The sequence below is a fragment of the Uranotaenia lowii genome, chromosome 3 (genome assembly GCF_029784155.1).
Source record: "Uranotaenia lowii strain MFRU-FL chromosome 3, ASM2978415v1, whole genome shotgun sequence".
Lineage (NCBI taxonomy): Eukaryota > Metazoa > Arthropoda > Insecta > Diptera > Culicidae > Uranotaenia > Uranotaenia lowii.
The window spans coordinates 58,213,761-58,226,465 of record NC_073693.1 but is presented as its reverse complement, the minus strand read 5'-3'; the positions used below and the strand labels follow the sequence as shown (position 1 = coordinate 58,226,465).

Below are 12,705 nucleotides of genomic sequence, written 5' to 3'. Positions count from 1 at the left end.
ATTTCTCAAATTTATATCCTTCCGGTAAGGATATCGAACCTGTTTGCCGATAATATTTCCAGGATGTGAACAATAGCCGCACGCGTCGTATCCATTAAACTGCTTAAAGTTTTGCAGCTTGCATCTTGCAACAGTGTCCACGCAGCAAGCAGTGATGTATATTGCCGAGATTCTTCGTTTATTCAAGGTTATGCCTGTGCTATTGAACTCCTTTAAAGCATCGCTTAGCGGTTTCAAGAAGATGTTGAAATCAGGATCTTTTGACCCCATCCAAAGCCCTGCTACAATGATATTGTTTTTAGAAAAACGCAGTGATGGAGGCAACTCATTAATAGAAAGTAGAATCGGCCATAAAGATTTTTTGGCCGAAGAATTGTAAACTTTAACACCGTCTGTGTTAAAGCTCAGTGTTATTAAATTTGTGTCCACCCTTTTTCGTTCCTCAATAACTCTTCCTGTCATATTCGTTGCAGAAAATGTTTCATAACTTTCCCAGTGTTTAATTAAAATGTCTGTTAGATTTGGTACTATATCGAAAGTTACAAAGAATTCCGAAATGTCTTTGTCACATTTTAAACAGCGAGCGTTTGTACCAATGTATGTCACACAAGTCTCACAATAGTAATGACGTGACAAAGTATGTTTAGAAAAATAGGCGCTAAATTTAGTGAATGTTTTTGGAAGGTTGTCATAACCAGTAATAATATTGAGCATCTTTAGGATATCTTCCAACGCAGAGTTTGATAAATGGTGATTCATGAATATATTCATAACCATGAATAATACTTCAGACTTCCTAACGTTCAAACTAGGATGATACACATCTGAGTCTGCACTTTCTCCCTGCAAAAAATAGAGAAATAATAATGGTGAGTATTAATTAACAATAAAATACTCAACGCCTTTCTAGGTTTGCAATCATTTCTAAAACCAGGCATTGTTGATCTATCTTTATGTATAAAAATGAATAAGATTTCAGATTAATTTTATAGATTCAGATTTCGATTTCAGATTCAGTATTCCGATTCCAGATTTACATTTGAGATTGATTGAGATTTCAGTTTCAAGTTGAAATTTCAGATTCTGATTTCATAATACAATTTCTTAAACTAATTTTAGACAGATTTAACATCCAGATTTTCGAGTTAGATTGATTTTAGATGTAGCTTTCAGATTTATGACTCAGATTCAGGTTCAAATTTCAGCTTTATATTCAGTTTTTTGATTAAAATATCAGAGTCATATTTAGATTTCCGATAAATTGAGATTTCAGATTTAGACTTCAGATTCCGATTTGAATTAACATTTAAGATTTAGTTTCAGATTTAGATTTGAGTTTCACATGCAGATTCCACATTTTAATTTCGGGTTCAGTCTATTGTGTTGTGAGCCTACTTGGTTGAATGATTCAACTGAACCAAACCTAGCGAAAGATTACTTTTAATTCAACCACGGTCTACCGTATTTAAACTTGACCTTACAAGTGTTTTAATCATTTTAATTTTTTTTTCATATCACCATTTCGTTTCTTTACCTCCTGATCCCATTTCAATATTAAAACTTACATGTGTCTCAAACATATTGTTCGAAGAGTTTTCAAAATGTTCCACCTCCGACTCAGTAATATCGTGTGATTCAACCGTATCGATCAACTGGGGCCACATTATGTTGCGAATATTAGAACATTGGTCAACATCTAATTCTTCCTACAGGAAATAAGTGACGTTTGATAAGCATAGTAAATACAACCGGTGAAAAAAACTTACGAGTTCCGAGCAAATGTTTTCCTCAAGTGCAGGGAATAATTCCGTTCCGGCGTATGTATGGATGTCTGCGTCGAATGTTTGGAGAGACGATGATGAAGGAAACGTGGGTGATGATACGTTTAGCTGAAAAATCTCTTTTGGTTTGATCTCGTTGCTCCGGGTTTGAAGAAGCGATGACGGAGGCACTGTTACCGAAAAACCATTCTGTTGGTAAAGTTTTGCACACTCCAGATGAAATGAAAAAAATTTTTGGCTCACGATAAATTTAATGGAAAAAAAACTGCACTTACGAGTTCTGAGCAAGTTTTTGCTCCAGGTGTAGGCAGTAAATCCAACCCGGAACATTCCTGGATCTCTGTTTTACGGCCTCGGATAAGCGATGAGGAAGGAACGGTTGACGATTCATTGAGTTTGCCCCGTTTCTGAAACGTCTTAAAAGCCATGAAACTACATATATTTTAGTTGAATATTTTCACTCACCTTTCGTAGAACTCTTCTGCGTAGTGAATCTTCGAAGAATATATAACTCATCCGCGGGCTACGCATCATTTCGAATATTAATTTACGAGGTAGAGGAATTATTTTTATGTTTGCTGATCAGCGATTCGAATCGATTACAATGGTACAAATGCGCAAATCCTCCTATATGCCACACGCACCATAGATAAATAATTATCACCACTACACAACTACCGGAGAATGATTCAGTACAATTGCGGGAAAACACTTGGTGGGTTAATGGTAAACCAGTGAATGTACTCAATTTTGCGGTATATTAAACGATATGTGGAATCATAATGTTAAGCTTGAAAACATAGAGACATCAGTTTTTTTTTTAATTTATATAGCGGATTTCGTTCTTAATTCAATATAGAGCCTCAATTGGCTTAAATAAACACAAAATTGAGGTACTCTTGTGTCCGCAAACTAGACTTATAGAATGAAATTGATCAAATACACATTTTCACGGGTTTTCAGTGTTCAAATCTATTTGGCATGACTTATTTTTCAAACGAAAGTAAAAAACGTTTAGCAAACGATTATTGAAATCGTAAAATCTATTGCTTGAATCGTAAATTCATGATCTACTGTATTTTGAATATATCATTATGCGCATGTAGTAGTGCTAACTTCAATTGCCTCTGTTATTTGGCTGGAGCTCAGGGGTGCCAGGTGGTTAAAATCACCTGAACCAAAGATTATCATCGGTACAATTATTTAATAACTGATTTGTTTGATGTTCTCATAATTTAAGTATAAATTTAGTTATAATTTAGATATTTTTACAAAAATCAGGACATTTACAGAACATTTTTCAAAAATCAGGACAATTCAAGCGTTTTTTTTAAATTAAGATGTTCTCTCATAAGACAAATCCTGAAAAATCACAACACCTGGCACCTCTGCTTGCGCTTGAACGCGTGCAAGATTGCTGCCACACGCTAACTTTTGGCTACCCCTTAAAGGCGTAAAAATGACCCGTTATTGAGAACCCCCATGATCTGTCAAATAACGGGTCATTTTATCGGATGAATATTACCCCTTATTTAGAAAAGCTCGATTCCCTTCAAAAAGGGTAGTTTTAGATGCGTTACATTAAATGCGTTGAATTCGGCATGAAAAGAGAGGTTGTGGTAAGTTGTAATTGTAAAAAAAATTAAATTGTTTTCTCACAGAATTTATATTTATTCATTTTATTACTGAAGCCCAGCATAATTCCGGATGTGCCAGACGAACACAAAAAGAAAAAACGCACCGCGGCGGACTAAAATTGGAGGTAAGGTTGATGGTAGCGAAAAGAAATTAAAAAAAAAAAAATTAAAATCTAATATTTTGTTTCAGGATTCGTCTTAAGAGGATTATAGATGTCAAGCGGGAAACCGAGTATTACGACTATAGGCAAGAAAATATCGAAAAATAACTAAAATTAATCCAAATCTAAAAGTTTTCTTATATAGGCATTTCAATAAACAAGATGAAACACAACATATTGTTTTGATTTATTTTCCAGGAAACAAATTTTCTACAAGCAGAACCTTTAATTTCCACCATACGGAAGCTTTTGAAATAAGGGGTAATTTCCGCTACAAGCGTTCGAAATAAGGGGTAATTTTCATCCGCTGCAAGCGTTATCAAGCTGAGTACCCCTTAAAGGGTACTGCTGCTGTATCCTTTAAAAGGAGTTCTCCCAGTCTTATTGAATAACGGGTCAAAAGTATTCGTTAAGGGGTAGCCAAAAGTTAGCGTGCATCAAACTGAAAAACCAACAAGATTGCTGTCTTGGCTGTCTTGGCGTCCATTGCACCAAAGTTAGAGGAGAAGTGCGAGGACGGAAAATAAAGAAATCACAGCTAAAATGGATCCGAATTTGGGTGCTACTGTTAAAACTAAAAATCCCGGTATGTATGCATATATATTTTAATCAATGTACATTCTAATAAAGTTTATTTTCAGGTTTCCGGCGAAAGGGTGGAAAAAAGGCAGCACTCAGGAAGCCGCCATTTTTGAGTGCTGCCTGTAGATCCGGTAAAATAGTGATCAGCGATCAGGATTCCCAATGTGAGAACAGATTGCCAGGTGAGTGTTCCTTAAACTTTAACTTCAACTTCTATCAACTTTCCTATGTCCTTAAAAAAATGTATATTTTCAAAAAATATATCTTATCGTTCGTTGTATCAGTAAAATAGTTCTCAACAAATTCCCGTTGAAAGTGAAAAATTAAAAAATGTTGGTAAAAAGCAACGGTACTTCTGTGAAAAAATTTCTAAATTTGCACTTGTCCCGTTTATGAGGGCTTTTTCCAAACTAATTCACAGATGCGTCAGTGCATCGGTCCTAAAATGAATTCCGGTATATTTTACCAACCTCACCACCATGGGATGGCCAACATATTATAAATATAATATAATATTAAACAATATTATTTAATACAATTGAAAACATTAACTATGAAATAACATAATGAATTTAGATGTTAGAAACTAGATGGCTACCAATAATATAATTCAAATCAAATCCAAATTTCAATTAATGAGGTCTTGAGAAATTTATGTATCTTGTTAAAATTCGAAATCCTCAGTTTTACTGTGAAATTAACCACCGGGGTAAGTGGGGACGATGGCTATTAAAACAGCGCTGTAAACTTTTTCAAATTTTTTATGCAAAATGTTAAATTTACTTGTAATCTATCCAATAACTGTAAAAGAGATACGGTTCCGACAATAGCAGATATTTAAAGTGGTTATTTTCGGATGGGCAATAACGGAACAACTCGAAAGACTCGGTTAAACGGAGTAAAAGAAAAACGTGTCTATATTGTTCGAGTTTCGATAACAGAAAGGGAAGAGTCTGACAGCTCACACACTGTCATTGCGTAACTACAGTAGAAGCCTTGCGTTGTAGTAACGGGCGTTATGCATAGGGTTGCCACCTTAACACCCCTGCTCAACCTTTGCAGATCGCCAACCCTATATTGGCTCGATGTCGCCGAAACGCTGGTGCCGGTAGCCCCTTGGTCATCATGTCGGCCTGCTGTTCAGCAGTTGGCAGATACTCCAATCTAATCCGCCCGTCCTGGATCAGTTCCCTCAGGAAATGGAACTTCACATCCATGTGCTTGATTCGGCCGAAGTCCTTCGACTCTTCGGCAATCCTCATCGTTGACTGATTGTCTTCGAAAATCGTAACAGCTCCTTCGATCTTACAGCCAACATCTAGCAATAGTCTCGCCAACCATATTTCGTGGCAAGCGACTTTGCACAAAGCCGTGAGCTCGGCCTCCGTAGACGAGAGAGATACTGTTTGTTGTTTACGAGTGATCCAACTCACTGTACAGCCAAACACCTTCAAAATTCCGCCACTTACGGAACGTCGATCTACCGTATCGTTTGCCCAGTCCGCATCCGAATAGACTAGCAAAGTCGGTGCCTTCTCATCTCGTCGATACTCCAGTCCCAAGCTTAATGTACCCTGTACATAACGGAGTACGCGCTTCAAATGCGCCCAGTGCTCATCACTTGGGCAGCTCTGGAACTGGCTAAGAAAGTTCACAGCAGCCGCCAAATCCGGTCGAGTTGTCATCGCGGCGTACGTTAAACAGCCGATCAACTCCCGGTACGGTAGCTTGGTTCGTTGCGGTTCCTTGGCTTGGCACAACTTCAGTCGATTCTCCAACGGTGTAGCTATCGGCTTACAGCTCTCCATCCCGAAGCGACGCAGCATTGCTTCGAGGTATTTCCGCTGACTTATCTGCATCACACCCGTCTGAAGATCTCGATCTACACACATTCCCAGGAAGCACTTGATTTCTCCGGTGTCGGTCATCTCAAATTCTTCAGAAAGTCTCTTCTTAATGTTCACTACAACTTTCAGTGAGGACCCGACAACAAGAACATCATCCACGTAAAGCACTAAAAACACTATGTCTTCACCATCTTCCAAAGTGTATAAACACTGATCGTTTGCACTTCTTTTGAAACCAAGGGAATCTTCCGCAAATTCATTGAAGCAATCATTCCAGGCCTTAGATGCTTGCTTCAATCCGTAGATAGACCGCTCCAATCGGCACACCAGATCCTGGCCTTCCACAAACCCTTCCGGTTGGGCCATATAGATCTCTTCAGATAGCCGTCCATTCAGGAACGCTGTGGCAACATCCATTTGGTGAACGTACATCTTTCTGTGGTTTGCTACCGCTAAGACCGTACGCAGCGTGTCCAACTTTGCCACTGGAGAGTACGTTTCACAGTAGTCGAAACCGTACCTCTGGCTAAAACCTCTAGCCACCAATCGTGCTTTGTAACGATCTGGCTTTCCATCAACACCCGGCTTCACTTTAAAAACCCATTTACAAGTGATAGGTGTACGACCACTAGGCAACTTCGTCAATTTCCACGTCTTGTTCTTCTTCAACGAAGCCATTTCACTATCGATAGCTGCCTTCCATTTATCCCAATCGTTTCGGTTTCGGGCATCTGCAACCGACTTGGGATAATCTTCAATGTAGCTCTCAGCACTAAGAGCATACGCTGCGTAATCCATTTCAAAATCGTCGTGCCAAGCTGGAACCGTTCGCTGTCGCTGCGGTCTTCTGGAATCTTCTACGGATTCTTCACGATCACTATCACTCGGTTCTTCTGCTTCTTCGTAGAAGCTTTCTTCTCCAGTCGCCGATTCCGGATTCTCCGCTTCGCCCACACTTTCTTCATCAACCACACTTCCCGCCGAATCCATGACTACGGCTCGCCGTGGTAGACACACTACTTTTCGTGGTGAAACCTCTTCAAACTCCGCAATCGGTTTCTCAGTCTCAAGAAAGTCAACATTCCGAGCGTGCACTATCTTCTTCGATTTCGGATTCCACACTCTATACCCGTTCGCAGCGTACCCCAAGAATATGCCCTTCCACGACTTCGGATCAAGTTTCTTGCGCAATTCGCCCGGTACATGCACAAACACGTCACATCCGAACACTTTCAAATTGGACACATCGGGTCGCTTTCCATTCCACATCTCGAATGGAGTTTTACCAGCTGGAATCGAACTAGACGGGCTTCGATTCGCCAGATATGCCGCAGTTTGCACTGCCTGGCCCCAGAAACACTTGTTAACTCCGGAAGCTTCGAGCATAGAGCGAGCCTTTTCAACAAGGGTGCGATTCATACGCTCACTTACCCCGTTCTGCTCTGGCGTATAAGGAACTGTCCACTCGATACTAATCCCTTTTTCCCGGCAGAAACTCACAAATCGCTTCCCGCGGTACTCTCCGCCATTATCGCATCGCAACCGACTAATTTTCTGTCCGAACTTCGCAGATGCCTGAGCCTCGAATTGTTGGAAGCAATCTAACACAGTGTCTTTACTTCCCAACAAATAAACAACCGTAAAGTGGCTCCAATCGTCAATAAACGTGACGAAGTATTTCGCACCATCACACCCGACCGGCGAAACGGGACCGCATACATCCGAATGTATGATTTCGAGAACGCGCGACGATCTCTTCTCTTCTCGTACCGAAAATGGTTGCCGTGTTTGCTTTCCAAGCACACAAGATTCGCACACAATCACACTTTTGTCGATCTTGCCTTTTCCCGTGCTCATTCCCACTACCATCTCATCACGCACAAGACTTTCTAGACCTTTCGCACTAAGATGCCCAAACCGTTGGTGCCACAATTCCAAGCCCTTTGGAATTCGACCACACGACAACATTGCCTCACTCACACCAGCTTTGTCGCTATAGAAATGCAACCCATAAAGCTTCCCGGTACGTGAACCGCAGGCAACCAACTCTGACCCACGGTAAATTTTTACTTTGCCACCACTGTAGACGGTTTTCATGCCCAAACTGTCGATTCTCATTACGGAAAACAAGTTACTTCTGAGATCGGGCACATACAGCACATTCTTCACGGTGCACTGCTGCATACTACCGTTTACATCCGCCCAAACTTTCACCGAGCCAGAATGCTCTGCCACAATACACTGGCCGTCTTTGGCAATCGCGATTTCGATGGGACACTTTAGCGGCTTTAAATTTTCGAATAACTTCTTGTCGTTTACCAAGTGGTCAGAACAGCCAGAATCGATAAACCAATTTATCTTTCGCAAATCACTTTGGGCACTGCCCCTGCTCAAGCTCATAAAACAAACACTCTTCTGAGCTACATGGGCCTTGGACTGATTTGGTCGAGCATCATTCTTCTCCTTCTTTTTCTTAGGACACTCCGCGATTCTATGCCCCTCACTCCCACAACCAAAGCACTTTAGTTTCTTCTTTCTAAACCCCTGCTTCGATCCGTGGAAAGCAGCTTCTCCGTTTTTCGGTGAGCTCTCCCGGTGGCTCAAACCAACACATTTGCGTTTCGTCTCTTCGTCTAACAAACGACACTTGACGAACTCGAGAGACAGATTTTCTTCGGGCATCGTTTCAAGAGCCGTAACCACCGTCGCGAAAGATGGGCCGAGAGTTAACAAGAGATAACAAATGGTATCAATCTCTTCGCACACAGCACCAGTGCCTCTATACTCTCTAATCAGCCGATCGAACTCAAGAAAATGCCGACTCAAATCACCACTATCAAAACGCAAACTCAAAATTTGCCGCTGGAGGTGCAACCGTTGCGCGATGCTACGCCGTTCGAAAACACGATGGAGAGAATCCCAAATATCTTTCGGGGATTCTTTATCGCGCACATACTCGAGCTGCGAGTCATGTATGCGTGAGATCAGTAAGGATTTACACTTTTTGTCCTCCTTTCTACGCTTCTCACGCGCCCTCTCTTTCTGGCGTCGGATCTCAGCACTATCCTCATCCTTAACGCACAGCTCCTCCTTTTCCGCCGCATGCGATGCCACACAATCTTCGAGATCGTGCTCCTCTAGCAAAACCCGCATGCGGAACTTCCATGCCGGAAAATTCTTGCCGTCGAATACCGGAAAGAAGTGACGATCCGACCGTTCCTCTTCCATCACGAAAAATACTTGTTTTAACCCGACGATACCGAACCGTGCTCTGGGCCCATAACCTAAAGTGGTTATTTTCGGATGGGCAATAACGGAACAACTCGAAAGACTCGGTTAAACGGAGTAAAAGAAAAACGTGTCTATATTGTTCGAGTTTCGATAACAGAAAGGGAAGAGTCTGACAGCTCACACACTGTCATTGCGTAACTACAGTAGAAGCCTTGCGTTGTAGTAACGGGCGTTATGCATAGGGTTGCCACCTTAACAATATTTACGGTGACTTTTTGTTAATTTTCTTTTTTTTAATTTTTTTTAACAATTTATTTGAAACGGCTCATACCTTTAGGTTTTAAGGAGCCAAAATCGATTTTGTTTGTTTACGATTGTTTGCTACTTATCTTCTTTTTTTAATCACGATGTAGAGTTGATGTGCATCTTTTTCAATCGTAAATTTGTCGTCAACTAGCTGGCGCTTGACGAAAAACTCTACATTGAAACAATCTTTACATTCGAAACAACCAGTTAGGAAAAGAAACGACGGTTAAAAATTAAGAAGAAAGAGTTTATTTGCACAAATCTAAAATTTTTGTCTCCAACCCCTTCCTTGGGTTAGTATAGGGATCCCCGGTCGACCGCTTTATACATAGGGGGAAGTTGTCTACTACCGGACACTTAAGGTTTTTAAGCAATAACTAAAAAAATAGATTTTTGTAAATATTGGTTCCTCTACTGATTTGTAGAGCATCAATATTATGATCACTTAACTATATTAGAAAAAAAAATTTATAACATATCCAGGTGGTAAGAGAAATCATTTCATGTTAGTTTTCAGTTTTTAGTTAGTTCTGAAAAAAGTATATTTTGGATAAAATCGAATCTCGTGTGTTGCAACATAAATTACACACACATCATTGAAGATGCCTTACTAATAGTACCATGAACTTTTTTAAAAATTTTGGATGGAACTTTACTTGCGACCGGTTGATTTAAGGGACTCTTTGGCAATCCTTTGTACGAAAAAAAAAAAAAATTTCGCTGCGTGTTGTCTAATGTTTTTAGGTATTTATAATTAACGTTGCTTTTTTTTCGATTATTTTAGATTACCCGATGCAAGAAAGCGAGTTACAACAAATGTTGAGAAGAAGACTGTCTGAAAAAGGCATAAATTTAAGCACATCAGGATTGGCATACATCTCACCTTGCCAATCAAACAATTCGTCAGAGCATTTATCCAGAGATCCTTTACTTGTTTCTCAACAGTCTTTGTCAAACATGGTGGAGATACCTGCTGAAGCTGTGTTTGAAATAAGTTTCACGCAAGAAGCTCAGGTTTTGGACAAAGGATCAGAAATCATATATGAAAATACCGAATGGTTAAAAGAAGAAAGCACGACAACACCCGTTACACCTCCCGTCATGGCTTTGAGGGATGATGTAGCTTGTACCAGTACCAGCCAGCCAGCACCAACACCAGTCAGTAACAGGTCGTATAATGACGTTGCATCCACCAGCTTCATTCAAAACAGCATCCCAGAAGAGATCGATTGGAAAGCCAAATATAAAATACTGCAGGACAGATTTTCAAAGCAAAAGACCAGGCTTACGAAACTTAAAAAAAAATTGGCGAGGCTTGAAAAAGAAAAGGCAGAAAGTGATGAATATTCACTTAGCACGTCCAAAGAACTTCGAAATTTGAAGGAACTGCGAAACATCTCTCAGGTAAAAATAGAAAAGTTCCTTTTTATTTTTTTGAAGAAAAATTTAACATTTAGCATGAACTCTGATTTTAATGGGAGTATGACATTTGGCATAAAGCCATTTGCCGCATCGGGAGTATGATATTTGGCATAAAGCCATTTGGCATAATGCCCTTTGGCATAATGCCCTTTGGCATAATGCCCTTTGGCATAATGCCCTTTGGCATAAAGGTCATTTGGCATGAAGGCCATTTGGCATAAAGTCATTTGGCTTAAATTTATCTTTTCATTTGGTCTCGTTGAGATTCAATTTTCGGAAAAAGTTGCGAGTTTTCTTTTCCTAAGTTTTGCGACACTGCCGCAAACATCGAGGATGCAGGGGGTGAGGCGGCCCAAAGCCGAGGTGGCTGCCGACCCGCCGTCGGAAGCGGCGGCCTTATTACATTGGTCTACTGGGGCCTGCTAGATTTGTGTGAAAGCTAGGGGTGATCCCTTAGCCCCGACGGCCGCGCGAAGGATAATACTTCATGGAAGTTCGAACGCGCAGCGTGAGTAGTCGGTTTCAGCTTAGGTCTAAAAACCTTACTTTATGAAATATTGTCCTTCGCACTATCGCGCGGCGGTCGGGGCTAAGGGATCACCCCTAGCTTTCACATAAACCAAAATAGCCATTCAAACAGCTTTATTCAGGATTCTTAATGTCGTTTTAATTATAAATCATAACATCTCATTACAGGTGCAGTTCACCGAACACGACAGTTTCCAAATTTCCTCTTCGGAAATCGAAGAATACAACCAGCGGGCGGCGACAGATAGCATTTTCGCTAGCTACATTGCGATTCATCTGTTAAGCGCAGAACGTTTGAAGAAAATGAGCGTGTCGGGCCTTCCATCGCATCGATTTCTAAATGTTAAAAACGCAGACGGATCATTGAAATATCCTGCAAGCGAGAAAATTGAGCCCAAATTATTGGAGTTCATTTGCGGTAAATATTCATTATGATTCAAACTGAAATGAAAATCTTATAAAATTACTTTTTTACAGATAAAGTAGCAGAAAGAACAGCTCTCCGTGTGGGCTCTCATAATGTCCTGCAAATAAGGAAATCTTCTCAAATAACCAAAATAAAAAAATACATTGCGAACAAAATTTCGAACCTCCGTAGGGCTCGACGACCATGAGATGGAAAGTGATTTGCAATATAAATGTATTTTAACGAAGATTTGACATTGTTGTTGTTTATGACTTTTAAAGTTACATCGAAGTACAGTGAACTTGAATTAAAGTGCTTTTAATAAAATTGTTGTGTAATTAACATCCTCTTAAATCATTTCATTCGAAAAACCTCCGTCCATTTGATGAATTTGAAATTATAGAGGGATTGAAAAGGTTAGCGTGAAAAATAAACAATTTGATCATTTGAATTAGGTACAGTTTATGGTATTACAAGGAATTCCAAACAGTGCAATGATTTATCAGCATTACTCGTTGGCGTTGAATGGGCATTCAAGTTATCGTCACGCAAACATTTGAACCTTTTGATCTTATAGTTTTTCTAATGGTAACTTTAAACTGGACCCCATCAAATGAACAGTTATTTTAGTACAAACGGTTTGTATAATCTTTTTTCTTATTGCTCTAACAGTTTTCTAAACGTTCACTCAACAGTCTGACAAATCGTTATTTATTAGCGGCGTATCGATTTATTCATTTAACAGTTCAATGACATGAAAACTATATGCGTTAGTGTTTTATGAACTTTAAGCTGACTGTTTAC

General features: G+C 40.0%; 2 protein-coding genes across 3 annotated transcripts in view; one reads left to right on the top strand and one right to left on the bottom strand.

Moving 5' to 3' along the window:
- The window catches only part of LOC129752217 (uncharacterized), a 10,777-nt gene extending 8,376 nt beyond the window's left edge, over nt 1–2,401 (bottom strand). The window contains exons 1-5 of the mRNA XM_055748004.1: nt 2,247–2,401; nt 2,057–2,188; nt 1,767–1,970; nt 1,566–1,706; nt 40–843 (exon numbers count right to left, since the gene is read on the bottom strand). Coding sequence (XP_055603979.1) covers nt 40–843; nt 1,566–1,706; nt 1,767–1,970; nt 2,057–2,188; nt 2,247–2,315 — 1,350 coding nt within the window. The 5' untranslated portion in view covers nt 2,316–2,401. The remainder of the gene's footprint in view (nt 1–39; nt 844–1,565; nt 1,707–1,766; nt 1,971–2,056; nt 2,189–2,246) is intronic.
- Nucleotides 2,402–4,027: 1,626 nt separating this feature from the next.
- Nucleotides 4,028–12,188, top strand: LOC129755730 (uncharacterized). 2 transcript variants are annotated; one of them, XM_055752352.1, is made up of 4 exons: nt 4,028–4,343; nt 10,330–10,949; nt 11,664–11,913; nt 11,973–12,188. In XM_055752352.1, exons 2-4 carry the CDS (start codon nt 10,338–10,340, stop codon nt 12,107–12,109), a joined length of 999 nt encoding a protein of 332 aa, XP_055608327.1. In that variant the 5' UTR covers nt 4,028–4,343; nt 10,330–10,337; the 3' UTR covers nt 12,110–12,188. The 2 variants fall into 2 exon arrangements, with proteins under 2 accessions (XP_055608327.1, XP_055608328.1); XM_055752353.1 differs by lacking the exon at nt 4,028–4,343 and having other exon boundaries at nt 9,607–10,949.
- Nucleotides 12,189–12,705: the final 517 nt, after the last annotated feature.